The following is a 25,237-nucleotide window of genomic DNA, read 5'->3' on the forward strand; positions in this document are numbered from 1 at the left end:
TCCTGATGTTGTAGTAGCAGATGGTGGTCCTGATGTTGTTGTAGCAGATGGTGGTCCTGATGGTGTTGTAGCAGATGATGTTTCTGATGTTGTAGTAGCAGTAGGTGGTCCTAATGATGTAGTACCAGATGTTGTTGTAGCAGATGGTGGTTTTGATGTTTTTGTAGCAGATGGTGGTCCTGATGGTGTTGTACCAGATGATGGTTCTGATGTTGAAATAGCAGTAGGTGGTCCTGATGGTGTTGTAGCAGATGGTGGTCCTGACAGTGTTGTAGAAGATGGTGGTCCTGATGTTGTAGTAGCAGATGGTGGTCCTGATGTTGTTGTAGCAGATGGTGATCCTGATGGTGTTGTAGCAGATGATGTTTCTGATGTTGTTGTAACAGATGGTGGTCCTGATGTTGTTGTAGCAGATGGTGGTTCTGATGTTGTTGTAGCAGATGGTGGTCCTGATGGTGTTGTACCAGATGATGGTTCTGATGTTGTAGTAGCAGTAGGTGGTCCTGATGGTCTTGTAGCAGATGGTGGTCCTGACAGTGTTGTAGAAGATGATGTTTCTGATGTTGTAGTAGCAGTAGGTGGTCCTAATGATGTAGTACCAGATGTTGTTGTAGCAGATGGTGGTTTTGATGTTTTTGTAGCAGATGGTGGTCCTGATGGTGTTGTACCAGATGATGGTTCTGATGTTGAAATAGCAGTAGGTGGTCCTGATGGTGTTGTAGCAGATGGTGGTCCTGACAGTGTTGTAGAAGATGGTGGTCCTGATGTTGTAGTAGCAGATGGTGGTCCTGATGTTGTTGTAGCAGATGGTGATCCTGATGGTATTGTAGCAGATGGTGGTCCTGATGATGTAGTAGCAGATGATGGTCCTGATGGTGTTGTAGCAGATGGTGGTCCTGACGGTGTTGTAGCAGATGGTGGTCGTGATGTTGTAGTAGCAGATGGTGGTCCTGATGGTGTTGTAGCAGATGGTAGTCCTGATGATGTTGTAGCAGATGGTTGTCCTGATGGTGTTGTAGAACTAGGTGGTCCTGATGATGTTGTAGCAGTTGGTGGTCCTGATGGTGTTGTAGCAGATGGTGGTCCTGACAGTGTTGTAGAAGATGTTGGTCCTGATGTTGTAGTAGCAGATGATGGTCCTGATTGTGTTGTAGCAGATGGTGGTCCTGATGATGTTGTAGTAGATGGTTGTCCTGATATTGTTGTAGAACTAGGTAGTCCTGCTGTTGTTGTACCAGATGATGGTTCTGATGTTGTAGTAGCAGATGGTGGTCCTGACAGTGTTGTAGAAGATGGTGGTCCTGATGTTGTAGTAGCAGATGGTGGTCCTGATGGTGTTGTAGCAGATGGTGGTCTTGATTGTGTTGTAGCAGATGGTGGTCCTGGTATTGTTGTAGAACTAAGTGGTCCTGATGTTGTAGAACTAGGTGGTCCTGATGTTGTAGTATCAGATGGTGGTTCTGATGTTGTTGTAGCAGATGGTGGTTCTGATGGTGTTGTACCAGATGATGGTTCTGATGTTGTAGTAGCAGTAGGTGGTCTTAATGATGTAGTACTAAATGTTGTTGTAGCAGAAGGTGGTCCTGATGGTGTTGTACCAGATGATGGTTCTGATGTTGTAGTAGCAGTAGGTGGTCTTAATGATGTAGTACCAAATGTTGTTGTAGCAGAAGGTGGTCCTGATGTTGTTGTAGCAGATGATGGTCCTGATGGTGTAGCAGATGGTGGTCCTGACGGTGTTGTAGCAGATGGCGGTCGTGATGTTTCTGATGTTGTAGTAGCAGTAGGTGGTCCTAATGATGTAGTACCAGATGTTGTTGTAGCAGATGGTGGTTCTGATGTTGTTGTAGCAGATAGTGGTCCTGATGTTGTTGTAGCAGATGGTGGTCCTGATGTTGTTGTAGCAAATGGTGGTCCTGATGATGTAGTAGCAGATGATGGTCCTGATGGTGTTGTAGCAGATGGTTGTCCTGATGGTGTTGTAAAACTAGGTGGTCCTGATGGTGTAGTAGCAGATCGTGGTCCTGATGGTGTTGTAGCAGATGGTGGTCCTGATGGTGTTGTAGCAGATGGTGGTCCTGATGGTGTTGTAGCAGATGGTGGTCCTGATGTTGTTGTAGCAGATGGTGGTCCTGATGTTGTTGTAGCAGATGGTGGTCCTGATGATGTAGTAGCAGATGATGGTCCTGATGGTGTTGTAGCAGATGGTGGTCCTGACGGTGTTGTAGCAGATGGTGGTCGTGATGTTGTAGTAGCAGATGGTGGTCCTGATGGTGTTGTAGCAGATGGTGGTCCTGATGATGTTGTAGTAGATGGTTGTCCTGATATTGTTGTAGAACTAGGTAGTCCTGCTGTTGTTGTACCAGATGATGGTTCTGATGTTGTAGTAGCAGATGGTGGTCCTGACAGTGTTGTAGAAGATGGTGGTCCTGATGTTGTAGTAGCAGATGGTGGTCCTGATGGTGTTGTAGCAGATGGTGGTCTTGATGGTGTTGTAGCAGATGGTGGTCCTGGTATTGTTGTAGAACTAGGTGGTCCTGATGTTGTAGTATCATATGGTGGTTCTGATGTTGTTGTAGCAGATGGTGGTCCTGATGGTGTTGTACCAGATGATGGTTCTGATGTTGTAGTAGCAGTAGGTGGTCTTAATGATGTAGTACCAAATGTTGTTGTAGCAGAAGGTGGTCCTGATGGTGTTGTACCAGATGATGGTTCTGATATTGTAGTAGCAGTAGGTGGTCTTAATGATGTAGTACCAAATGTTGTTGTAGCAGAAGGTGGTCCTGATGTTGTTGTAGCAGATGATGGTCCTGATGGTGTAGCAGATGGTGGTCCTGACGGTGTTGTAGCAGATGGCGGTCGTGATGTTTCTGATGTTGTAGTAGCAGTAGGTGGTCCTAATGATGTAGTACCAGATGTTGTTGTAGCAGATTGTGGTTCTGATGTTGTTGTAGCAGATAGTGGTCCTGATGTTGTTGTAGCAGATGGTGGTCCTGATGTTGTTGTAGCAAATGGTGGTCCTGATGATGTAGTAGCAGATGATGGTCCTGATGGTGTTGTAGCAGATGGTTGTCCTGATGGTGTTGTAGAACTAGGTGGTCCTGATGGTGTAGTAGCAGATCGTGGTCCTGATGGTGTTGTAGCAGATGGTGGTCCTGATGGTGTTGTAGCAGATGGTGGTCCTGATGGTGTTGTAGCAGATGGTGGTCCTGATGTTGTTGTAGCAGATGGTGGTCCTGATGTTGTTGTAGCAGATGGTGGTCCTGATGATGTAGTAGCAGATGATGGTCCTGATGGTGTTGTAGCAGATGGTGGTCCTGACGGTGTTGTAGCAGATGGTGGTCGTGATGTTGTAGTAGCAGATGGTGGTCCTGATGGTGTTGTAGCAGATGGTAGTCCTGATGATGTTGTAGCAGATGGTTGTCCTGATGGTGTTGTAGAACTAGGTGGTCCTGATGATGTTGTAGCAGTTGGTGGTCCTGATGGTGTTGTAGCAGATGGTGGTCCTGACAGTGTTGTAGAAGATGTTGGTCCTGATGTTGTAGTAGCAGATGATGGTCCTGATGGTGTTGTAGCAGATGGTGGTCCTGATGATGTTGTAGTAGATGGTTGTCCTGATATTGTTGTAGAACTAGGTAGTCCTGCTGTTGTTGTACCAGATGATGGTTCTGATGTTGTAGTAGCAGTAGGTGGTCCTGATTGTGTTGTAGCAGATGGTGGTCCTGACAGTGTTGTAGAAGATGATGGTCCTGATGTTGTAGTAGCAGATGGTGGTCCTGATGTTGTTGTAGCAGATGGTGGTCCTGATGGTGTTGTAGCAGATGATGTTTCTGATGTTGTAGTAGCAGTAGGTGGTCCTAATGATGTAGTACCAGATGTTGTTGTAGCAGATGGTGGTTTTGATGTTTTTGTAGCAGATGGTGGTCCTGATGGTGTTGTACCAGATGATGGTTCTGATGTTGAAATAGCAGTAGGTGGTCCTGATGGTGTTGTATCATATGGTGGTCCTGACAGTGTTGTAGAAGATGGTGGTCCTGATGTTGTAGTAGCAGATGGTTGTCCTGATGGTGTTGTAGAACTAGGTGGTCCTGATGGTGTAGTAGCAGATCGTGGTCCTGATGGTGTTGTAGCAGATGGTGGTCCTGATGGTGTTGTAGCAGATGGTGGTCCTGATGGTGTTGTAGCAGATGGTGGTCCTGATGTTGTTGTAGCAGATGGTGGTCCTGATGTTGTTGTAGCAGATGGTGGTCCTGATGGTGTTGTAGCAGATGATGGTCCTGATGGTGTTGTAGCAGATGGTGGTCCTGACGGTGTTGTAGCAGATGGTGGTCGTGATGTTGTAGTAGCAGATGGTGGTCCTGATGGTGTTGTAGCAGATGGTAGTCCTGATGATGTTGTAGCAGATGGTTGTCCTGATGGTGTTGTAGAACTAGGTGGTCCTGATGATGTTGTAGCAGTTGGTGGTCCTGATGATGTAGTAGCAGATGATGGTCCTGATGGTGTTGTAGCAGATGGTTGTCCTGATGGTGTTGTAGAACTAGGTGGTCCTGATGGTGTAGTAGCAGATCGTGGTCCTGATGGTGTTGTAGCAGATGGTGGTCCTGATGGTGTTGTAGCAGATGGTGGTCCTGATGGTGTTGTAGCAGATGGTGGTCCTGATGTTGTTGTAGCAGATGGTGGTCCTGATGTTGTTGTAGCAGATGGTGGTCCTGATGATGTAGTAGCAGATGATGGTCCTGATGGTGTTGTAGCAGATGGTGGTCCTGACGGTGTTGTAGCAGATGGTGGTCGTGATGTTGTAGTAGCAGATGGTGGTCCTGATGGTGTTGTAGCAGATGGTAGTCCTGATGATGTTGTAGCAGATGGTTGTCCTGATGGTGTTGTAGAACTAGGTGGTCCTGATGATGTTGTAGCAGTTGGTGGTCCTGATGGTGTTGTAGCAGATGGTGGTCCTGACAGTGTTGTAGAAGATGTTGGTCCTGATGTTGTAGTAGCAGATGATGGTCCTGATGGTGTTGTAGCAGATGGTGGTCCTGATGATGTTGTAGTAGATGGTTGTCCTGATATTGTTGTAGAACTAGGTAGTCCTGCTGTTGTTGTACCAGATGATGGTTCTGATGTTGTAGTAGCAGTAGGTGGTCCTGATTGTGTTGTAGCAGATGGTGGTCCTGACAGTGTTGTAGAAGATGATGGTCCTGATGTTGTAGTAGCAGATGGTGGTCCTGATGTTGTTGTAGCAGATGGTGGTCCTGATGGTGTTGTAGCAGATGATGTTTCTGATGTTGTAGTAGCAGTAGGTGGTCCTAATGATGTAGTACCAGATGTTGTTGTAGCAGATGGTGGTTTTGATGTTTTTGTAGCAGATGGTGGTCCTGATGGTGTTGTACCAAATGATGGTTCTGATGTTGAAATAGCAGTAGGTGGTCCTGATGGTGTTGTATCATATGGTGGTCCTGACAGTGTTGTAGAAGATGGTGGTCCTGATGTTGTAGTAGCAGATGGTTGTCCTGATGGTGTTGTAGAACTAGGTGGTCCTGATGGTGTAGTAGCAGATCGTGGTCCTGATGGTGTTGTAGCAGATGGTGGTCCTGATGGTGTTGTAGCAGATGGTGGTCCTGATGGTGTTGTAGCAGATGGTGGTCCTGATGTTGTTGTAGCAGATGGTGGTCCTGATGGTGTTGTAGCAGATGATGGTCCTGATGGTGTTGTAGCAGATGGTGGTCCTGACGGTGTTGTAGCAGATGGTGGTCGTGATGTTGTAGTAGCAGATGGTGGTCCTGATGGTGTTGTAGCAGATGGTAGTCCTGATGATGTTGTAGCAGATGGTTGTCCTGATGGTGTTGTAGAACTAGGTGGTCCTGATGATGTTGTAGCAGTTGGTGGTCCTGATGGTGTTGTAGGAGATGGTGGTCCTGATAGTGTTGTAGAAGATGTTGGTCCTGATGTTGTAGTAGCAGATGATGGTCCTGATGGTGTTGTAGCAGATGGTGGTTCTGATGATGTTGTAGTAGATTGTTGTCCTGATACTGTTGTAGAACTAGGTAGTCCTGCTGTTGTTGTACCAGATGATGGTTCTGATGTTGTAGTAGCAGTAGGTGGTCCTGATGGTGTTGTAGCAGATGGTGGTCCTGACAGTGTTGTAGAAGATGGTGGTCCTGATGTTGTAGTAGCAGATGGTGGTCCTGATGTTGTTGTAGCAGATGGTGGTCCTGATGGTGTTGTAGCAGATGATGTTTCTGATGTTGTAGTAGCAGTAGGTGGTCCTAATGATGTAGTACCAGATGTTGTTGTAGCAGATGGTGGTTTTGATGTTTTTGTAGCAGATGGTGGTCCTGATGGCGTTGTACCAGATGATGGTTCTGATGTTGAAATAGCAGTAGGTGGTCCTAATGGTGTTGTAGCAGATGGTGGTCCTGACAGTGTTGTAGAAGATGGCGGTCCTGATGATGTAGTAGCAGATGGTGGTCCTGATGTTGTTGTAGCAGATGGTGATCCTGATGGTGTTGTAGCAGATGATGTTTCTGATGTTGTAGTAGCAGTAGGTGGTCCTAATGATGTAGTACCAGATGTTGTTGTAGCAGATGGTGGTTCTGATGTTGTTGTAACAGATGGTGGTCCTGATGTTGTTGTAGCAGATGGTGGTTCTGATGTTGTTGTAGCAGATGGTGGTCCTGATGGTGTTGTACCAGATGATGGTTCTGATGTTGTAGTAGCAGTAGGTGGTCCTGATGGTCTTGTAGCAGATGGTGGTCCTGACAGTGCTGTAGAAGATGGTGGTCCTGATGTTGTTGTAGCAGATGGTGGTCCTGATGGTGTTGTAGCAGATGATGTTTCTAATGTTGTAGTAGCAGTAGGTGGTCCTAATGATGTAGTACCAGATGTTGTTGTAGCAGATGGTGGTTCTGATGTTGTTGTAGCAGATGGTGGTCCTGATGTTGTTGTAGCAGATGGTGGTCCTGATGTTGTTGTAGCAGATGGTGGTCCTGATGATGTAGTAGCAGATGATGGTCCTGATGATGTTGTAGCAGATTGTTGTCCTGATGGTGTTGTAGAACTAGGTGGTCCTGATGGTGTAGTAGCAGATCGTGGTCCTGATGTTGTTGTAGCAGATGGTGGTCCTGATGGTGTTGTAGCAGATGATGTTTCTGATGTTGTAGAAGCAGTAGGTGGTCCTAATGATCTAGTACCAGATGTTGTTGTAGCAGATGGTGGTCCTAATGATGTAGTACCAGATGTTGTTGTAGCAGATGATGGTCCTGATGGTGTTGTAGTAGATTGTTGTCCTGATGGTGTTGTAGAACTGGGTGGTCCTGATGGCGTAGTAGCAGATCGTGGTCCTGATGGTGTTGTAGAAGATGGTGGTCCTGATGTTGTAGTAGCAGATGGTGGTCCTGATGTTGTTGAAGCAGATGGTGGTCCTGATGGTGTTGTAGCAGATGATGTTTCTGATGTTGTAGTAGCAGTAGGTGGTCCGAATGATGTAGTACCAGATGTTGGTGTAGCAGATGGTGGCTTTGATGTTTTTGTAGCAGATGGTGGTCCTGATGGTGTTGTACCAGATGATGGTTCTGATGTTGAAATAGCAGTAGGTGGTCCTGATGGTGTTGTAGCAGATGGTGTTGTAGAAGGAGGTGGTCCTGATGTTGTAGTAGCAGATGGTTGTCCTGATGGTGTTGTAGAACTAGGTGGTCCTGATGGTGTAGTAGCAGATCGTGGTCCTGATGGTGTTGTAGCAGATGGTGGTCCTGATGCTGTTGTAGCAGATGGTAGTCCTGATGGTGTTGTAGCAGATGGTGGTCCTGATGGTGTTGTAGCAGATGATGGTCCTGATGGTGTTGTAGCAGATGGTGGTCCTGACGGTGTTGTAGCAGATGGTGGTCGTGATGTTGTAGTAGCAGATGGTGGTCCTGATGGTGTTGTAGCAGATGGTAGTCCTGATGATGTTGTAGCAGATGGTTGTCCTGATGGTGTTGTAGAACTAGGTGGTCCTGATGATGTTGTAGCAGTTGGTGGTCCTGATGGTGTTGTAGCAGATGGTGGTCCTGACAGTGTTGTAGAAGATATTGGTCCTGATGTTGTAGTAGCAGATGATGGTCCTGATGGTGTTGTAGCAGATGGTGGTCCTGATGATGTTGTAGTAGATGGTTGTCCTGATATTGTTGTAGAACTAGGTAGTCCTGCTGTTGTTGTACCAGATGATGGTTCTGATGTTGTAGTAGTAGTAGGTGGTCCTGATGGTGTTGTAGCAGATGGTGGTCCTGACAGTGTTGTAGAAGATGGTGGTCCTGATGTTGTAGTAGCAGATGGTGGTCCTGATGTTGTTGTAGCAGATGGTGGTCCTGATGGTGTTGTAGCAGATGATGTTTCTGATGTTGTAGTAGCAGTAGGTGGTCCTAATGATGTAGTACCAGATGTTGTTGTAGCAGATGGTGGTTTTGATGTTTTTGTAGTAGATGGTGGTCCTGATGGTGTTGTACCAGATGATGGTTCTGATGTTGAAATAGCAGTAGGTGGTCCTGATGGTGTTGTAGCAGATGGTGGTCCTGACAGTGTTGTAGAAGATGGTGGTCCTGATGTTGTAGTAGCAGATGGTGGTCCTGATGTTGTTGTAGCAGATGGTGATCCTGATGGTGTTGTAGCAGATGATGTTTCTGATGTTGTTGTAACAGATGGTGGTCCTGATGTTGTTGTAGCAGATGGTGGTTCTGATGTTGTTGTAGCAGATGGTGGTCCTGATGGTGTTGTACCAGATGATGGTTCTGATGTTGTAGTAGCAGTAGGTGGTCCTGATGGTCTTGTAGCAGATGGTGGTCCTGACAGTGTTGTAGAAGATGATGTTTCTGATGTTGTAGTAGCAGTAGGTGGTCCTAATGATGTAGTACCAGATGTTGTTGTAGCAGATGGTGGTTTTGATGTTTTTGTAGCAGATGGTGGTCCTGATGGTGTTGTACCAGATGATGGTTCTGATGTTGAAATAGCAGTAGGTGGTCCTGATGGTGTTGTAGCAGATGGTGGTCCTGACAGTGTTGTAGAAGATGGTGGTCCTGATGTTGTAGTAGCAGATGGTGGTCCTGATGTTGTTGTAGCAGATGGTGATCCTGATGGTGTTGTAGCAGATGATGTTTCTGATGTTGTAGTAGCAGTAGGTGGTCCTAATGATGTAGTACCAGATGTTGTTGTAGCAGATGGTGGTTCTGATGTTGTTGTAACAGATGGTGGTCCTGATGTTGTTGTAGCAGATGGTGGTTCTGATGTTGTTGTAGCAGATGGTGGTCCTGATGGTGTTGTACCAGATGATGGTTCTGATGTTGTAGTAGCAGTAGGTGGTCCTGATGGTCTTGTAGCAGATGGTGGTCCTGACAGTGTTGTAGAAGATGGTGGTCCTGATGTTGAAGTAGCAGGTGGTGGTCCTGATGTTGTTGTAGCAGATGGTGGTCCTGATGGTGTTGTAGCAGATGATGTTTCTGATGTTGTAGTAGCAGTAGGTGGTCCTAATGATGTAGTACCAGATGTTGTTGTAGCAGATGGTGGTTCTGATGTTGTTGTAGCAGATGGTGGTCCTGATGTTGTTGTAGCAGATGGTGGTCCTGATGTTGTAGTAGCAGTAGGTGGTCCTAATGATGTAGTACCAGATGTTGGTGTAGCAGATGGTGGCTTTGATGTTTTTGTAGCAGATGGTGGTCCTGATGGTGTTGTACCAGATGATGGTTCTGATGTTGAAATAGCAGTAGGTGGTCCTGATGGTGTTGTAGCAGATGGTGGTCCTGACAGTGTTGTAGAAGGTGGTGGTCCTGATGTTGTAGTAGCAGATGGTTGTCCTGATGGTGTTGTAGAACTAGGTGGTGCTGATGGTGTAGTAGCAGATCGTGGTCCTGATGGTGTTGTAGCAGATGGTGGTCCTGATGGTGTTGTAGCAGATGGTAGTCCTGATGGTGTTGTAGCAGATGGTGGTCCTGATGTTGTTGTAGCAGATGGTGGTCCTGATGTTGTTGTAGCAGATGGTGGTCCTGATGGTGTTGTAGCAGATAATGGTCCTGATGGTGTTGTAGCAGATGGTGGTCCTGACGGTGTTGTAGCAGATGGTGGTCGTGATGTTGTAGTAGCAGATGGTGGTCCTGATGGTGTTGTAGCAGATGGTAGTCCTGATGATGTTGTAGCAGATGGTTGTCCTGATGGTGTTGTAGAACTAGGTGGTCCTGATGATGTTGTAGCAGTTGGTGGTCCTGATGGTGTTGTAGCAGATGGTGGTCCTGACAGTGTTGTAGAAGATATTGGTCCTGATGTTGTAGTAGCAGATGATGGTCCTGATGGTGTTGTAGCAGATGGTGGTCCTGATGATGTTGTAGTAGATGGTTGTCCTGATATTGTTGTAGAACTAGGTAGTCCTGCTGTTGTTGTACCAGATGATGGTTCTGATGTTGTAGTAGCAGTAGGTGGTCCTGATGGTGTTGTAGCAGATGGTGGTCCTGACAGTGTTGTAGAAGATGGTGGTCCTGATGTTGTAGTAGCAGATGGTGGTCCTGATGTTGTTGTAGCAGATGGTGGTCCTGATGGTGTTGTAGCAGATGATGTTTCTGATGTTGTAGTAGCAGTAGGTGGTCCTAATGATGTAGTACCAGATGTTGTTGTAGCAGATGGTGGTTTTGATGTTTTTGTAGCAGATGGTGGTCCTGATGGTGTTGTACCAGATGATGGTTCTGATGTTGAAATAGCAGTAGGTGGTCCTGATGGTGTTGTAGCAGATGGTGGTCCTGACAGTGTTGTAGAAGATGGTGGTCCTGATGTTGTAGTAGCAGATGGTGGTCCTGATGTTGTTGTAGCAGATGGTGATCCTGATGGTGTTGTAGCAGATGATGTTTCTGATGTTGTAGTAGCAGTAGGTGGTCCTAATGATGTAGTACCAGATGTTGTTGTAGCAGATGGTGGTTCTGATGTTGTTGTAACAGATGGTGGTCCTGATGTTGTTGTAGCAGATGGTGGTTCTGATGTTGTTGTAGCAGATGGTGGTCCTGATGGTGTTGTACCAGATGATGGTTCTGATGTTGTAGTAGCAGTAGGTGGTCCTGATGGTCTTGTAGCAGATGGTGGTCCTGACAGTGTTGTAGAAGATGGTGGTCCTGATGTTGAAGTAGCAGATGGTGGTCCTGATGTTGTTGTAGCAGATGGTGGTCCTGATGGTGTTGTAGCAGATGATGTTTCTGATGTTGTAGTAGCAGTAGGTGGTCCTAATGATGTAGTACCAGATGTTGTTGTAGCAGATGGTGGTTCTGATGTTGTTGTAGCAGATGGTGGTCCTGATGTTGTTGTAGCAGATGGTGGTCCTGATGTTGTTGTAGCAGATGGTGGTCCTGATGATGTAGTAGCAGATGATGGTCCTGATGGTGTTGTAGCAGATTGTTGTCCTGATGGTGTTGTAGAACTAGGTGGTCCTGATGGTGTAGTAGCAGATCGTGGTCCTGATGTTGTTGTAGCAGATGGTGGTCCTGATGGTGTTGTAGCAGATGATGTTTCTGATGTTGTAGAAGCAGTAGGTGGTCCTAATGATGTAGTACCAGATGTTGTTGTAGCAGATGGTGGTCCTAATGATGTAGTACCAGATGTTGTTATAGCAGATGATGGTCCTGATGGTGTTGTAGCAGATTGTTGTCCTGATGGTGTTGTAGCAGATTGTTGTCCTGATGGTGTTGTAGAACTAGGTAGTCCTGATGGTGTAGTAGCAGATCGTGGTCCTGATGGTGTTGTAGCAGATGGTGGTCCTGATGTTGTTGTAGCAGATGGTGGTCCTGATGATGTAGTAGCAGATGATGGTCCTGATTGTGTTGTAGCAGATGGTTGTCCTGATGGTGTTGTAGAACTAGGTGGTCCTGATGGTGTAGTAGCAGATCGTGGTCCTGATGGTGTTGTATCAGATGGTGGTCCTGATGGTGTTGTAGCAGATGGTGGTCCTGATGGTGTTGTAGCAGATGGTGGTCCTGATGTTGTTGTAGCAGATGATGGTCCTGATGGTGTTGTAGCAGATGGTGGTCCTGACGGTGTTGTAGCAGATGTTGGTCGTGATGTTTCTGATGTTGTAGTAGCAGTAGGTGGTCCTAATGATGTAGTACCAGATGTTGTTGTAGCAGATGGTGGTTCTGATGTTGTTGTAGCAGATAGTGGTCCTGATGTTGTTGTAGCAGATGGTGGTCCTGATGTTGTTGTAGCAAATGGTGGTCCTGATGATGTAGTAGCAGATGATGGTCCTGATGGTGTAGTAGCAGATCGTGGTCCTGATGGTGTTGTAGCAGATGGTGGTCCTGATGGTGTTGTAGCAGATGGTGGTCCTGATCGTGTTGTAGCAGATGGTGATCCTGATGTTGTTGTAGCAGATGGTGGTTCTGATGTTGTTGTAGCGGATGGTGGTCCTGATGATGTAGTAGCAGATGATGGTCCTGATGGTGTTGTAGCAGATGGCGGTCCTGACGGTGTTGTAGCAGATGGTGGTCGTGATGTTGTAGTAGTAGATGGTGGTCCTGATGGTGTTGTAGCAGATGGTGGTCCTGATGATGTTGTAGCAGATGGTTGTCCTGATGATGTTGTAGAACTAGGTGGTCCTGATGATGTTGTAGCAGTTGGTGGTCCTGATGGTGTTGTAGCAGATGGTGGTACTGACAGTGTTGTAGAAGATGTTGGTCCTGATGTTGTAGTAGCAGATGGTGGTCCTGATGGTGTTGTAGCAGATGGTGGTCCTGATGGTGTTGTAGTAGATGGTTGTCCTGATATTGTTGTAGAACTAGGTAGTCCTGATGTTGTTGTACCAGATGATGGTTCTGATGTTGTAGTAGCAGTAGGTGGTCCTGATGGTGTTGTAGCAGATGGTGGCCCTGACAGTGTTGTAGAAGATGGTGGTCCTGATGTTGTAGTAGCAGATGGTGGTCCTGATGTTGTTGTTGCAGATGGTGGTTCTGATGGTGTTGTAGCAGATGATGTTTCTGATGTTGTAGTAGCAGTAGGTGGTCCTAATGATGTAGTACCAGATGTTGTTGTAGCAGATGGTGGTTCTGATGTTTTTGTAGCAGATGGTGGTCCTGATGGTGTTGTACCAGATGATGATTCTGATGTTGTAGTAGCAGTAGGTGGTTCTGATGGTGTTGTAGCAGATGGTGGTCCTGACAGTGTTGTAGAAGATGGTGGTCCTGATATTGTAGTAGCAGATGGTGGTCCTGATGTTGTTGTAGCAGATGGTGGTCCTGATGGTGTTGTAGCAGATGATGTTTCTGATGTTGTAGTAGCAGTAGGTGGTCCTAATGATGTAGTACCAGATGTTGTTGTAGCAGATGGTGGTCTTGATGTTGTTGTAACAGATGGTGGTCCTGATGTTGTTGTAGCAGATGATGTTTCTGATGTTGTAGTAGCAGTAGGTGGTCCTGATGATGTAGTACCAGATGTTGTTGTAGCAGATGGTGGTTCTGATGTTGTTGTAACAGATGGTGGTCCTGATGTTGTTGTAGCAGATGATGGTTCTGATGTTGTTGTAGCAGATGGTGGTCCTGATGGTGTTGTACCAGATGATGGTTCTGATGTTGTAGTAGCAGTAGGTGGTCCTGATGGTCTTGTAGCAGATGGTGGTCCTGACAGTGTTGTAGAAGATGGTGGTCCTGATGTTGAAGTAGCAGATGGTGGTCCTGATGTTGTTGTAGCAGATGATGTTTCTGATGTTGTAGTAGCAGTAGGTGGTCCTAATGATGTAGTACTAGATGTTGTTGTAGCAGATGGTGGTTCTGATGTTGTTGTAGCAGATGGTGGTCCTGATGTTGTTGTAGCAGATGGTGGTCCTGATGTTGTTGTAGCAGATGGTGGTCCTGATGATGTAGTAGCAGATGATGGTCCTGATGGTGTTGTAGCAGATGGTGGTTCTGATGTTGTTGTAACAGATGGTGGTCCTGATGTTGTTGTAGCAGATGATGGTTCTGATGTTGTTGTAGCAGATGGTGGTCCTGATGGTGTTGTACCAGATGATGGTTCTGATGTTGTAGTAGCAGTAGGTGGTCCTGATGGTCTTGTAGCAGATGGTGGTCCTGACAGTGTTGTAGAAGATGGTGGTCCTGATGTTGAAGTAGCAGATGGTGGTCCTGATGTTGTTGTAGCAGATGATGTTTCTGATGTTGTAGTAGCAGTAGGTGGTCCTAATGATGTAGTACTAGATGTTGTTGTAGCAGATGGTGGTTCTGATGTTGTTGTAGCAGATGGTGGTCCTGATGTTGTTGTAGCAGATGGTGGTCCTGATGTTGTTGTAGCAGATGGTGGTCCTGATGATGTAGTAGCAGATGATGGTCCTGATGGTGTTGTAGCAGATGGTTGTCCTGATGGTGTTGTAGAACTAGGTGGTCCTGATGGTGTAGTAGCAGATGATGTTTCTGATGTTGTAGTAGCAGTAGGTGGTCCTAATGATGTAGTACTAGATGTTGTTGTAGCAGATGGTGGTTCTGATGTTGTTGTAGCAGATGGTGGTCCTGATGTTGTTGTAGCAGATGGTGGTCCTGATGTTGTTGTAGCAGATGGTGGTTCTGATGTTGTTGTAGCAGATGGTGGTCCTGATGGTGTTGTACCAGATGATGGTTCTGATGTTGTAGTAGCAGTAGGTGGTCCTGATGGTCTTGTAGCAGATGGTGGTCCTGACAGTGTTTTAGAATATGGTGGTCCTGATGTTGTAGTAGCAGATGGTGGTCCTGATGTTGTTGTAGCAGATGGTGGTCCTGATGTTGTTGTAGCAGATGATGTTTCTGATGTTGTAGTAGCAGTAGGTGGTCCTAATGATGTAGTACTAGATGTTGTTGTAGCAGATGGTGGTTCTGATGTTGTTGTAGCAGATGGTGGTCCTGATGTTGTTGTAGCAGATGGTGGTCCTGATGTTGTTGTAGCAGATGGTGGTTCTGATGTTGTTGTAGCAGATGGTGGTCCTGATGGTGTTGTACCAGATGATGGTTCTGATGTTGTAGTAGCAGTAGGTGGTCCTGATGGTCTTGTAGCAGATGGTGGTCCTGACAGTGTTTTAGAAGATGGTGGTCCTGATGTTGTTGTAGCAGATGGTGGTCCTGATGGTGTTGTAGCAGATGGTGGTCCTGATGTAGTTGTAGCAGATGGTGGTCGTGATGTTGTAGTAGCAGATGGTGGTCCTGATGGTGTTGTAGTAGATGGTGGTCCTGATGATGTTGTAGCAGATGGTTGTCCTGATGGTATTGTAGAACTAGGTGGTCCTGATGATGTTGTAGCAGTTGATGGTCCTGATGGTGTTGTAGCAGATGGTGGTCCTGACAGTGTTGTAGAAGATGGTGGTCCTGATGGTGTTGTACCAGATGATGGTTCTGATGTTGTAGTAGCAGTAGGTGGTCCTGATGGTCTTGTAGCAGATGGTGGTCCTGACAGTGTTTTAGAAGATGGTGGTCCTGATGTTGTAGTAGCAGATGGTGGTCCTGATGTTGTTGTAGCAGATGGTGATCCTGATGGTGTTGTAGCAGATGGTGGTCCTGATGGTGTTGTAGCAGATGGTGGTCCTGACAGTGTTGTAGATGATGGTGGTCCTGATGTTGAAGTAGCAGATGGTGGTCCTGATGTTGTTGTAGCAGATGGTGGTCCTGATGGTGTTGTAGCAGATGATGTTTCTGATGTTGTAGTAGCAGTAGGTGGTCCTAATGATGTAGTACCAGATGTTGTTGTAGCAGATGGTGGTTCTGATGTTGTTGTAGCAGATGGTGGTCCTGTTGTTGTTGTAGCAGATGGTGGTCCTGATGTTGTTGTAGCAGATGGTGGTCCTGATGATGTAGTAGCAGATGATGGTCCTGATGGTGTTGTAGCAGATGGTTGTCCTGATGGTGTTGTAGAACTAGGTGGTCCTGATGGTGTAGTAGCAGATCGTGGTCCTGATGTTGTTGTAGCAGATGGTGGTCCTGATGGTTTTGTAGCAGATGATGTTTCTGATGTTGTAGTAGCAGTAGGTGGTCCTAATGATGTAGTACCAGATGTTGTTGTAGCAGATGGTGGTTCTGATGTTGTTGTAGCAGATGGTGGTCCTGATGGTGTTGTACCAGATGATGATTCTGATGTTGTAGTAGCAGTAGGTGGTCCTGATGGTGTTGAAGCAGATGGTGGTCCTGACAGTGTTGTAGAAGATGGTGGTCCTGATGTTGTAGTAGCAGATGGTGGTCCTGATGTTGTTGTAGCAGATGGTGGTCCTGATGGTGTTGTAGCAGATGATGTTTCTGATGTTGTAGTAGCAGACGGTGGTCCTAATGATGTAGTACCAGATGTTGTTGTAGCAGAAGGTGGTTCTGATGTTGTTGTAGCAGATGGTGGTCCTGATGGTGTTGTACCAGATGATGATTCTGATGTTGTAGTAGCAGTAGGTGGTCCTGATGGTGTTGTAGCAGATGGTGGTCCTGACAGTGTTGTAGAAGATGGTGGTCCTGATGTTGTAGTAGCAGATGGTGGTCCTGATGTTGTTGTAGCAGATGGTGGTCCTGATGGTGTTGTAGCAGATGATGTTTCTGATGTTGTAGTAGCAGTAGGTGATCCTATTGATGTAGTACCAGATGTTGTTGTAGCAGATGGTGGTTCTGATGTTGTTGTAGCAGATGGTGGTCCTGATGGTGTTGTACCAGATGATGATTCTGATGTTGTAGTAGCAGTAGGTGGTCCTGATGGTGTTGTAGCAGATGGTGGTCCTGACAGTGTTGTAGAAGAAAGTGGTCCTGATGTTGTAGTAGCAGATGGTGGTCCTGATGTTGTTGTAGCAGATGGTGGTCCTGATGGTGTTGTAGCAGATGATGTTTCTGTTGTTGTAGTAGCAGTAGGTGGTCCTAATGATGTAGTACCAGATGTTGTTGTAGCAGAAGGTGGTTCTGATGTTGTTGTAGCAGATGGTGGTCCTGATGGTGTTGTACCAGATGATGATTCTGATGTTGTAGTAGCAGTAGGTGGTCCTGATGGTGTTGTAGCAGATGGTGGTCCTGACAGTGTTGTAGAAGATGGTGGTCCTGATGTTGTTGTAGCAGATGGTGGTCCTGATGTTGTTGTAGCAGATGGTGGTCCTGATGGTGTTGTAGCAGATGATGTTTCTGATGTTGTAGTAGCAGTAGGTGGTCCTAATGATGTAGTACCAGATGTTGTTGTAGCAGATGGTGGTCTTGATGTTGTTGTAACAGATGGTGGTCCTGATGTTGTTGTAGCAGATGATGTTTCTGATGTTGTAGTAGCAGTAGGTGGTCCTGATGATGTAGTACCAGATGTTGTTGTAGCAGATGGTGGTTCTGATGTTGTTGTAACAGATGGTGGTCCTGATGTTGTTGTAGCAGATGATGGTTCTGATGTTGTTGTAGCAGATGGTGGTCCTGATGGTGTTGTACCAGATGATGGTTCTGATGTTGTAGTAGCAGTAGGTGGTCCTGATGGTCTTGTAGCAGATGGTGGTCCTGACAGTGTTGTAGAAGATGGTGATGTTGAAGTAGCAGATGGTGGTCCTGATGTTGTTGTAGCAGATGATGTTTCTGATGTTGTAGTAGCAGTAGGTGGTCCTAATGATGTAGTACTAGATGTTGTTGTAGCAGATGGTGGTTCTGATGTTGTTGTAGCAGATGGTGGTCCTGATGTTGTTGTAGCAGATGGTGGTCCTGATGTTGTTGTAGCAGATGGTGGTCCTGATGATGTAGTAGCAGATGATGGTCCTGATGGTGTTGTAGCAGATGGTGGTTCTGATGTTGTTGTAACAGATGGTGGTCCTGATGTTGTTGTAGCAGATGATGGTTCTGATGTTGTTGTAGCAGATGGTGGTCCTGATGGTGTTGTACCAGATGATGGTTCTGATGTTGTAGTAGCAGTAGGTGGTCCTGATGGTCTTGTAGCAGATGTTGGTCCTGACAGTGTTGTAGAAGATGGTGGTCCTGATGTTGAAGTAGCAGATGGTGGTCCTGATGTTGTTGTAGCAGATGATGTTTCTGATGTTGTAGTAGCAGTAGGTGGTCCTAATGATGTAGTACTAGATGTTGTTGTAGCAGAGGGTGGTTCTGATGTTGTTGTAGCAGATGGTGGTCCTGATGTTGTTGTAGCAGATGGTGGTCCTGATGTTGTTGTAGCAGATGGTGGTCCTGATGATGTAGTAGCAGATGATGGTCCTGATGGTGTTGTAGCAGATGGTTGTCCTGATGGTGTTGTAGAACTAGGTGGTCCTGATGGTGTAGTAGCAGATGATGTTTCTGATGTTGTAGTAGCAGTAGGTGGTCCTAATGATGTAGTACTAGATGTTGTTGTAGCAGATGGTGGTTCTGATGTTGTTGTAGCAGATGGTGGTCCTGATGTTGTTGTAGCAGATGGTGGTCCTGATGTTGTTGTAGCAGATGGTGGTTCTGATGTTGTTGTAGCAGATGGTGGTCCTGATGGTGTTGTACCAGATGATGGTTCTGATGTTGTAGTAGCAGTAGGTGGTCCTGATGGTCTTGTAGCAGATGGTGGTCCTGACAGTGTTTTAGAAGATGGTGGTCCTGATGTTGTAGTAGCAGATGGTGGTCCTGATGTTGTTGTAGCAGATGGTGGTCCTGATGTTGTTGTAGCAGATGATGTTTCTGATGTTGTAGTAGCAGTAGGTGGTCCTAATGATGTAGTACTAGATGTTGTTGTAGCAGATGGTGGTTCTGATGTTGTTGTAGCAGATGGTGGTCCTGATGTTGTTGTAGCAGATGGTGGTCCTGATGTTGTTGTAGCAGATGGTGGTTCTGATGTTGTTGTAGCAGATGGTGGTCCTGATGGTGTTGTACCAGATGATGGTTCTGATGTTGTAGTAGCAGTAGGTGGTCCTGATGGTCTTGTAGCAGATGGTGGTCCTGACAGTGTTTTAGAAGATGGTGGTCCTGATGTTGTAGTAGCAGATGGTGGTCCTGATGTTGTTGTAGCAGATGGTGGTCCTGATGGTGTTGTAGCAGATGGTGGTCCTGATGTAGTTGTAGCAGATGGTGGTCGTGATGTTGTTGTAGCAGATGGTGGTCCTGATGGTGTTGTAGTAGATGGTGGTCCTGATGATGTTGTAGCAGATGGTTGTCCTGATGGTATTGTAGAACTAGGTGGTCCTGATGATGTTGTAGCAGTTGATGGTCCTGATGGTGTTGTAGCAGATGGTGGTCCTGACAGTGTTGTAGAAGATGGTGGTCCTGATGGTGTTGTACCAGATGATGGTTCTGATGTTGTAGTAGCAGTAGGTGGTCCTGATGGTCTTGTAGCAGATGGTGGTCCTGACAGTGTTTTAGAAGATGGTGGTCCTGATGTTGTAGTAGCAGATGGTGGTCCTGATGTTGTTGTAGCAGATGGTGATCCTGATGGTGTTGTAGCAGATGGTGGTCCTGATGGTGTTGTAGCAGATGGTGGTCCTGACAGTGTTGTAGATGATGGTGGTCCTGATGTTGAAGTAGCAGATGGTGGTCCTGATGTTGTTGTAGCAGATGGTGGTCCTGATGGTGTTGTAGCAGATGATGTTTCTGATGTTGTAGTAGCAGTAGGTGGTCCTAATGATGTAGTACCAGATGTTGTTGTAGCAGATGGTGGTTCTGATGTTGTTGTAGCAGATGGTGGTCCTGTTGTTGTTGTAGCAGATGGTGGTCCTGATGTTGTTGTAGCAGATGGTGGTCCTGATGATGTAGTAGCAGATGATGGTCCTGATGGTGTTGTAGCAGATGGTTGTCCTGATGGTGTTGTAGAACTAGGTGGTCCTGATGGTGTAGTAGCAGATCGTGGTCCTGATGTTGTTGTAGCAGATGGTGGTCCTGATGGTTTTGTAGCAGATGATGTTTCTGATGTTGTAGTAGCAGTAGGTGGTCCTAATGATGTAGTACCAGATGTTGTTGTAGCAGATGGTGGTTCTGATGTTGTTGTAGCAGATGGTGGTCCTGATGGTGTTGTACCAGATGATGATTCTGATGTTGTAGTAGCAGTAGGTGGTCCTGATGGTGTTGAAGCAGATGGTGGTCCTGACAGTGTTGTAGAAGATGGTGGTCCTGATGTTGTAGTAGCAGATGGTGGTCCTGATGTTGTTGTAGCAGATGGTGGTCCTGATGGTGTTGTAGCAGATGATGTTTCTGATGTTGTAGTAGCAGTAGGTGGTCCTAATGATGTAGTACCAGATGTTGTTGTAGCAGAAGGTGGTTCTGATGTTGTTGTAGCAGATGGTGGTCCTGATGGTGTTGTACCAGATGATGATTCTGATGTTGTAGTAGCAGTAGGTGGTCCTGATGGTGTTGTAGCAGATGGTGGTCCTGACAGTGTTGTAGAAGATGGTGGTCCTGATGTTGTAGTAGCAGATGGTGGTCCTGATGTTGTTGTAGCAGATGGTGGTCCTGATGGTGTTGTAGCAGATGATGTTTCTGATGTTGTAGTAGCAGTAGGTGATCCTATTGATGTAGTACCAGATGTTGTTGTAGCAGATGGTGGTTCTGATGTTGTTGTAGCAGATGGTGGTCCTGATGGTGTTGTACCAGATGATGATTCTGATGTTGTAGTAGCAGTAGGTGGTCCTGATGGTGTTGTAGCAGATGGTGGTCCTGACAGTGTTGTAGAAGAAAGTGGTCCTGATGTTGTAGTAGCAGATGGTGGTCCTGATGTTGTTGTAGCAGATGGTGGTCCTGATGGTGTTGTAGCAGATGATGTTTCTGTTGTTGTAGTAGCAGTAGGTGGTCGTAATGATGTAGTACCAGATGTTGTTGTAGCAGAAGGTGGTTCTGATGTTGTTGTAGCAGATGGTGGTCCTGATGGTGTTGTACCAGATGATGATTCTGATGTTGTAGTAGCAGTAGGTGGTCCTGATGGTGTTGTAGCAGATGGTGGTCCTGACAGTGTTGTAGAAGATGGTGGTCCTGATGTTGTTGTAGCAGATGGTGGTCCTGATGTTGTTGTAGCAGATGGTGGTCCTAATGGTGTTGTAGCAGATGATGTTTCTGATGTTGTAGTAGCAGTAGGTGGTCCTAATGATGTAGTACCAGATGTTGTTGTAGCAGATGGTGGTTCTGATGTTGTTGTAGCAGATGGTGGTCCTGATGTTGTTGTAGCAGATGGTGGTCCTGATGGTGTTGTAGCAGATGGTGGTCCTGATGGTGTTGTAGCAGATGGTGTTGTAGCAGATGGTGATCCTGATGGTGTTGTAGCAGATGGTGGTCCTGATGATGTAGTAGCAGATGGTGGTCCTGATGGTGTTGTAGCAGATTGTGGTCCTGATGATGTTGTAGCAGATGGTGGTCCTGACGGTGTTGTAGCAGATGGTGGTTCTGATGTTGTAGTAGCAGATGGTGGTCCTGATGGTGTTGTAGCAGATGGTGGTCCTGATGGTGTTGTAGCAGATGGTGATCCTGATGGTCTTGTAGCAGATGGTGGCCCTGATGATGTAGTAGCAGATGGTGGTTCTGATAGTGTTGTAGGAGATGGTGGTTCTGACGGGGTTGTATCAGCAGGTGGTTCTAAAAGAAAAGTTAAACAAAATATATGCCAGTGTTTAATGTAAGAAAAACTACGGTGAATACTTTCAGCAAAATGTTCAATGGTTTATATCTGGAAACCAAGCAGACGGAACCTTAATTTTTGTTTATATATTTTAATCTTTCTATTTATAACAGTTTGGAAAAAGGCTTGTTATCAGATTTTAATAACTTGTCAGATGGTATAGAAAAGGTTAAAACAACGGCATTATTTAAAAAAAAAAACGATTTAAAATCAATATTGTATAATGAAAGAAAGCTCGTCAGCAATTTACTGTTCTTGTTAAGAAATGATAGAGCGTTAAGTGTAATCTATTTGTTAAACTTGATATATTGAATTATTAGCTAGATACTTAACAATTTCAATTTACAATAAAAAGAAGTTGACGTTTAAAGTAGAATTGTAAAGTGATTAGTCATTAGAATCCGGACGTCTATTTCTTTTAAAACTTTTGTTGGAAGAAGCATCATTAAAACAAACATTATGATAGAGTTTAAGATATCGAGACATATTACTTTAATATCAGAACAACAACATAAACTTGGATAAAACAATTAAAACAAATTTAGTAATCATAAGATTATAATATTTTGTAATAATAGAATTCTATGATAACATTATACTATTAAATACCATTGCATACCGCACTACAAATATTCTAAATTTAAATACCACAAGATCCTGTCAGACCAGTATCGCCCTTAGGACCAGTGGGTCCAGGTGGCCCTGTGTGTCCAGATTCTCCACGATGTCCACTGTTTCCTCGATCTCCTGTGCGACCAGCATCTCCTTTTGTTCCCCTGTGTCCTCTATATCCCATTTCTCCTTTTGTTCCCGGAGGTCCAGTCGGACCAGACGGTCCAGATGGACCCGTTGCTCCAGCGGATCCGGTTTCTCCAGCAGGTCCCTTTCCTCCTTGTTCTCCCTGGATACCATCATTACCGGGTGGTCCCTGTGCTCCATCATGTCCTGGGGGACCAGAGTGTCCAATGGGTCCGATTGATCCAGATGGTCCAGCAGGTCCTTTTCTTCCAGTTTTACCAGTTTTTCCAGAATCACCCTTCTGGCCATATGCCCCTAGAAACCCCCTGAACCCTCGGGGTCCAGCACGTCCTATTTTTCCAGGGTTTCCTTTAAGTCCTTTTGATCCAGGAGATCCAGCTCGACCAGGATATCCTCTCTTTCCTATAAAATGTCAAACATACTAGTAAATAGATAGGAAACAGTAGCTAAGTTAGGAAATACCAGTTACTCGGATTGCTTATTTGTCTGTATTTAAAAACATTTGAATGCTTTCATGCAGCATTTAAAATTTCGATGATAATACATCTATATAGCTACTGAATGAATAATTCAAAATTGGACGTTATTTTTCCATACATCTATATAACTCGAAATTCAGAAATCTTTTAAACTAGCAAAAACTTGTATATTCGTTTGACATTGTTGTTACCGGTGATAATTATCATTGAATCTACAGTACGTCTTACTTATCCGGTATTACATATTAATTTTATTGAATCTACAGTACGTCTTACCTATCCGGTATTACATATTAATTTTATTGAATCTACAGTACGTCTTACCTATCCGGTATTACATATTAATTTTTAATGAATTTACAGTACGTCTTACCTTCAACTCCCTGTTTCCCAGGAGGACCAGGTACTTCTATTCCTGAAAATAGAAAATCCATATTGTTTTAAAATTTACACATTCATAGTATTAGTGGTGATGTAGAATTAGATGTTCGTTATATAAAAGTATGCTTTCTTGACTTAGTTGACACTGACAACAAACATCATTTTAATTGGATGATTTTTTTTGCCTCGAATGCAAAGGAGAATATACAGAATTAAGAGTACTTACACACAAATGACCGGCAACACGAGACATATGTTATTCCCTCCCCCTTTTTTTCCTTTACTGCCTATTGATATTCCTTGTATTTATGCACACCATATTTCTCCTTTTTATATTTTTGGCCCTCTCTTCTCTATGGTATTGCCCATTTTTGACTCCAACCTTACTTTAAATGATTATTTGAAAGACTATAACGTGCGCTGAGATAATACCCATGATGTTGAGGCCCCTCATGGGGGGGGGGGGGTCCTAGTAATCACATAATCACCATTTTTTGGCCAATATAATCACATAATCATTAAATATTTGCTTATCTTTAGTAATCAAATAATCATAAACTAAAAATACAGTCCTAGGAAATCAAATAATCATGAAATATTTGGCTTAATAATCAAATAATCATTAAAAAAACGGCCAAGTAATCACATAATCAAAAACCCCATGAGGGCCCTCGATGTTGTACAACAGGTACGATGTAAAAGCAAATGCACAACATTCTCAAAGAATGTGTATCTTTACAATGGCGTATATTGTTCAATTACCCAGAGTGCTACTTTTATATATTGGTTTACATTTAGAATTATCATTGTATATGCAGTCTGTATGTATTTTTAGACTCTAATCTTTTATTAGTACTTTCCTCTATCTGTACCATGAACAAAACATCACGACATTATCAGGCTTTCCGTTGTAAAGGGTTAAATTTACCAACAAAAAAGTTTTGTTAAACGCTTTTGAAAATAGTACAAAGAATTCCTTAGAATTTTAAACGGCGATTTTTCCCCTATATTTTATTTGTGTATGTATATGAGAGGTGTTAGATTGAGTTGGGATTAGGTATTCTTTATTTATATATCTTTCATTCTTTTCGATAATTGTCCTCTTTGTGCTACCGTTATTTCAGATATTTTTGGTTTATATTATTTTTACTATTTATCTTTATCATTATCACCAGCATTCTCTTTTATTTGTATTGAATTGTTTCGTCTTTTTCTTTCTTAAATTTTAATTTGTTTATTTTTCTAAAGACTTTACTCATCATTCTATGTTCTAAAAATTCGTCTATAATCCTCCCAAATTCGGTAGAATAACTATTTGCGCTATATATTGTCTTGGTGCTAGCTTAGAACATTATTCATTTATTTCCTGTGCCTGAGGGAGATATGAGGATTTGTTCAATGACACGTGGGATAGTCTCAACCAATCAAATATTGATTAAAACTATCAACATGTATAAACAGTGGAATAATACCAGTTATAAGTACCAAAAACCAGTAACAATATACCACTAAATATTATTAGGAAAAAAGATATCATGCTTATAATTTTGTACTACCATTAACCATTTCATATTATGAGTGCAAAAACAAACTCAAAGATGATATTGACCATGCAATTGAATAGGTGCTTAAATTCACCTGCAGGATCATTAACCACTCCGCATTACCCGACTATTATTTCATCAAAATGCGCATTAAGGATAGCATTGACCATTTCATATTAAGCTGATACTTTTTAAACAGTACACAGGCAAATTTCACTCACACCAATTTCACGTGAAATTTAATTCATATGAATCTCACGTGAAATTCACATGAATTTCACCTCAAACGATCTTATACGTGAAACTCACGTGAAATCAGTTTTTGTGAGTTTCATGTGAATCTCATGTGAAACTCATGCGAGTTTCACATGAAAATCACGTTAATTTTTTTTAAATGAAATTCACAAGAATTTTTAAAATAAATATTCACATACAAATTTTCACGTGAGTTTCATGTATAAGCTCGATTGAGATGAATCTCACGTGACATTTTTCATGTGAATTTCATGCGAGATTCACGTGAAATTCATGTTAGCAAATTTTGCCTGTGTACAAACGTTATTTAGA

General features: G+C 44.3%; 4 protein-coding genes across 4 annotated transcripts; 2 read left to right on the plus strand and 2 right to left on the minus strand.

Moving 5' to 3' along the window:
- Positions 1-6: 6 nt before the first annotated feature.
- Positions 7-1,347, minus strand: LOC139497403 (putative uncharacterized protein ENSP00000383309; the record flags this gene model as incomplete). The annotated part of the gene is made up of 3 exons (XM_071285617.1): positions 7-449; positions 600-896; positions 1,236-1,347. Coding segments are annotated over 3 exons (852 nt in total), but the record flags the coding sequence as incomplete, so codon positions are not given.
- Positions 1,347-4,535, plus strand: LOC139497404 (collagen alpha-2(I) chain-like). The gene is made up of 9 exons (XM_071285619.1): positions 1,347-1,366; positions 1,405-1,829; positions 1,959-2,084; positions 2,232-2,423; positions 2,499-2,936; positions 3,063-3,188; positions 3,546-3,728; positions 3,915-4,180; positions 4,509-4,535. The coding sequence occupies exons 1-9, from the start codon at positions 1,347-1,349 to the stop codon at positions 4,533-4,535; spliced, it is 1,803 nt and encodes a 600-aa protein (XP_071141720.1).
- Positions 4,536-4,848: 313 nt separating this feature from the next.
- On the minus strand, positions 4,849-17,553 carry LOC139497405 (mucin-2-like; the record flags this gene model as incomplete). Its single annotated transcript, XM_071285620.1, has 18 exons — positions 4,849-5,016; positions 5,272-5,615; positions 5,850-5,993; positions 6,028-6,037; positions 6,247-6,576; positions 6,919-7,772; positions 8,409-8,732; positions 8,883-9,044; positions 9,630-9,926; positions 10,617-10,778; positions 11,421-11,783; positions 11,856-12,131; positions 13,296-13,403; positions 14,358-14,489; positions 14,586-14,855; positions 15,225-15,314; positions 17,133-17,240; positions 17,379-17,553. Coding segments are annotated over 18 exons (4,317 nt in total), but the record flags the coding sequence as incomplete, so codon positions are not given.
- LOC139497406 (PE-PGRS family protein PE_PGRS5-like) lies at positions 17,553-21,508 on the plus strand. The gene is made up of 9 exons (XM_071285621.1): positions 17,553-17,557; positions 17,893-18,083; positions 18,159-18,341; positions 18,552-18,707; positions 18,999-19,178; positions 19,689-19,787; positions 20,340-20,480; positions 20,595-20,726; positions 21,288-21,508. Exons 1-9 carry the CDS (start codon positions 17,553-17,555, stop codon positions 21,506-21,508), a joined length of 1,308 nt encoding a protein of 435 aa, XP_071141722.1.
- Positions 21,509-25,237: the final 3,729 nt, after the last annotated feature.

The sequence above is a fragment of the Mytilus edulis genome, chromosome 12 (assembly GCF_963676685.1).
Source record: "Mytilus edulis chromosome 12, xbMytEdul2.2, whole genome shotgun sequence".
NCBI lineage: Eukaryota > Metazoa > Mollusca > Bivalvia > Mytilida > Mytilidae > Mytilus > Mytilus edulis.

Excerpts from the sequence above, each read along its gene's own strand:
- LOC139497404 (XM_071285619.1), top strand. The coding sequence starts at position 1,347 with ATGGTGGTCTTGATTGTGTT. Across the intron at positions 1,830-1,958 it reads AGATGTTGTTGTAGCAGATG|CAGATGGTTGTCCTGATGGT; the intron begins GTGGTTCTGATG and ends ATGGTGTTGTAG. Across the intron at positions 3,189-3,545 it reads AGCAGATGGTGGTCCTGATG|TAGCAGATGATGGTCCTGAT; the intron begins GTGTTGTAGCAG and ends CTGATGTTGTAG.
- LOC139497406 (XM_071285621.1), top strand. Across the intron at positions 18,084-18,158 it reads TGATGTTGTTGTAGCAGATG|CAGATGGTTGTCCTGATGGT; the intron begins GTGGTCCTGATG and ends ATGGTGTTGTAG. Across the intron at positions 20,481-20,594 it reads AGCAGATGGTGGTCCTGATG|TAGCAGATGGTGGTCCTGAT; the intron begins GTGTTGTACCAG and ends CTGATGTTGTAG.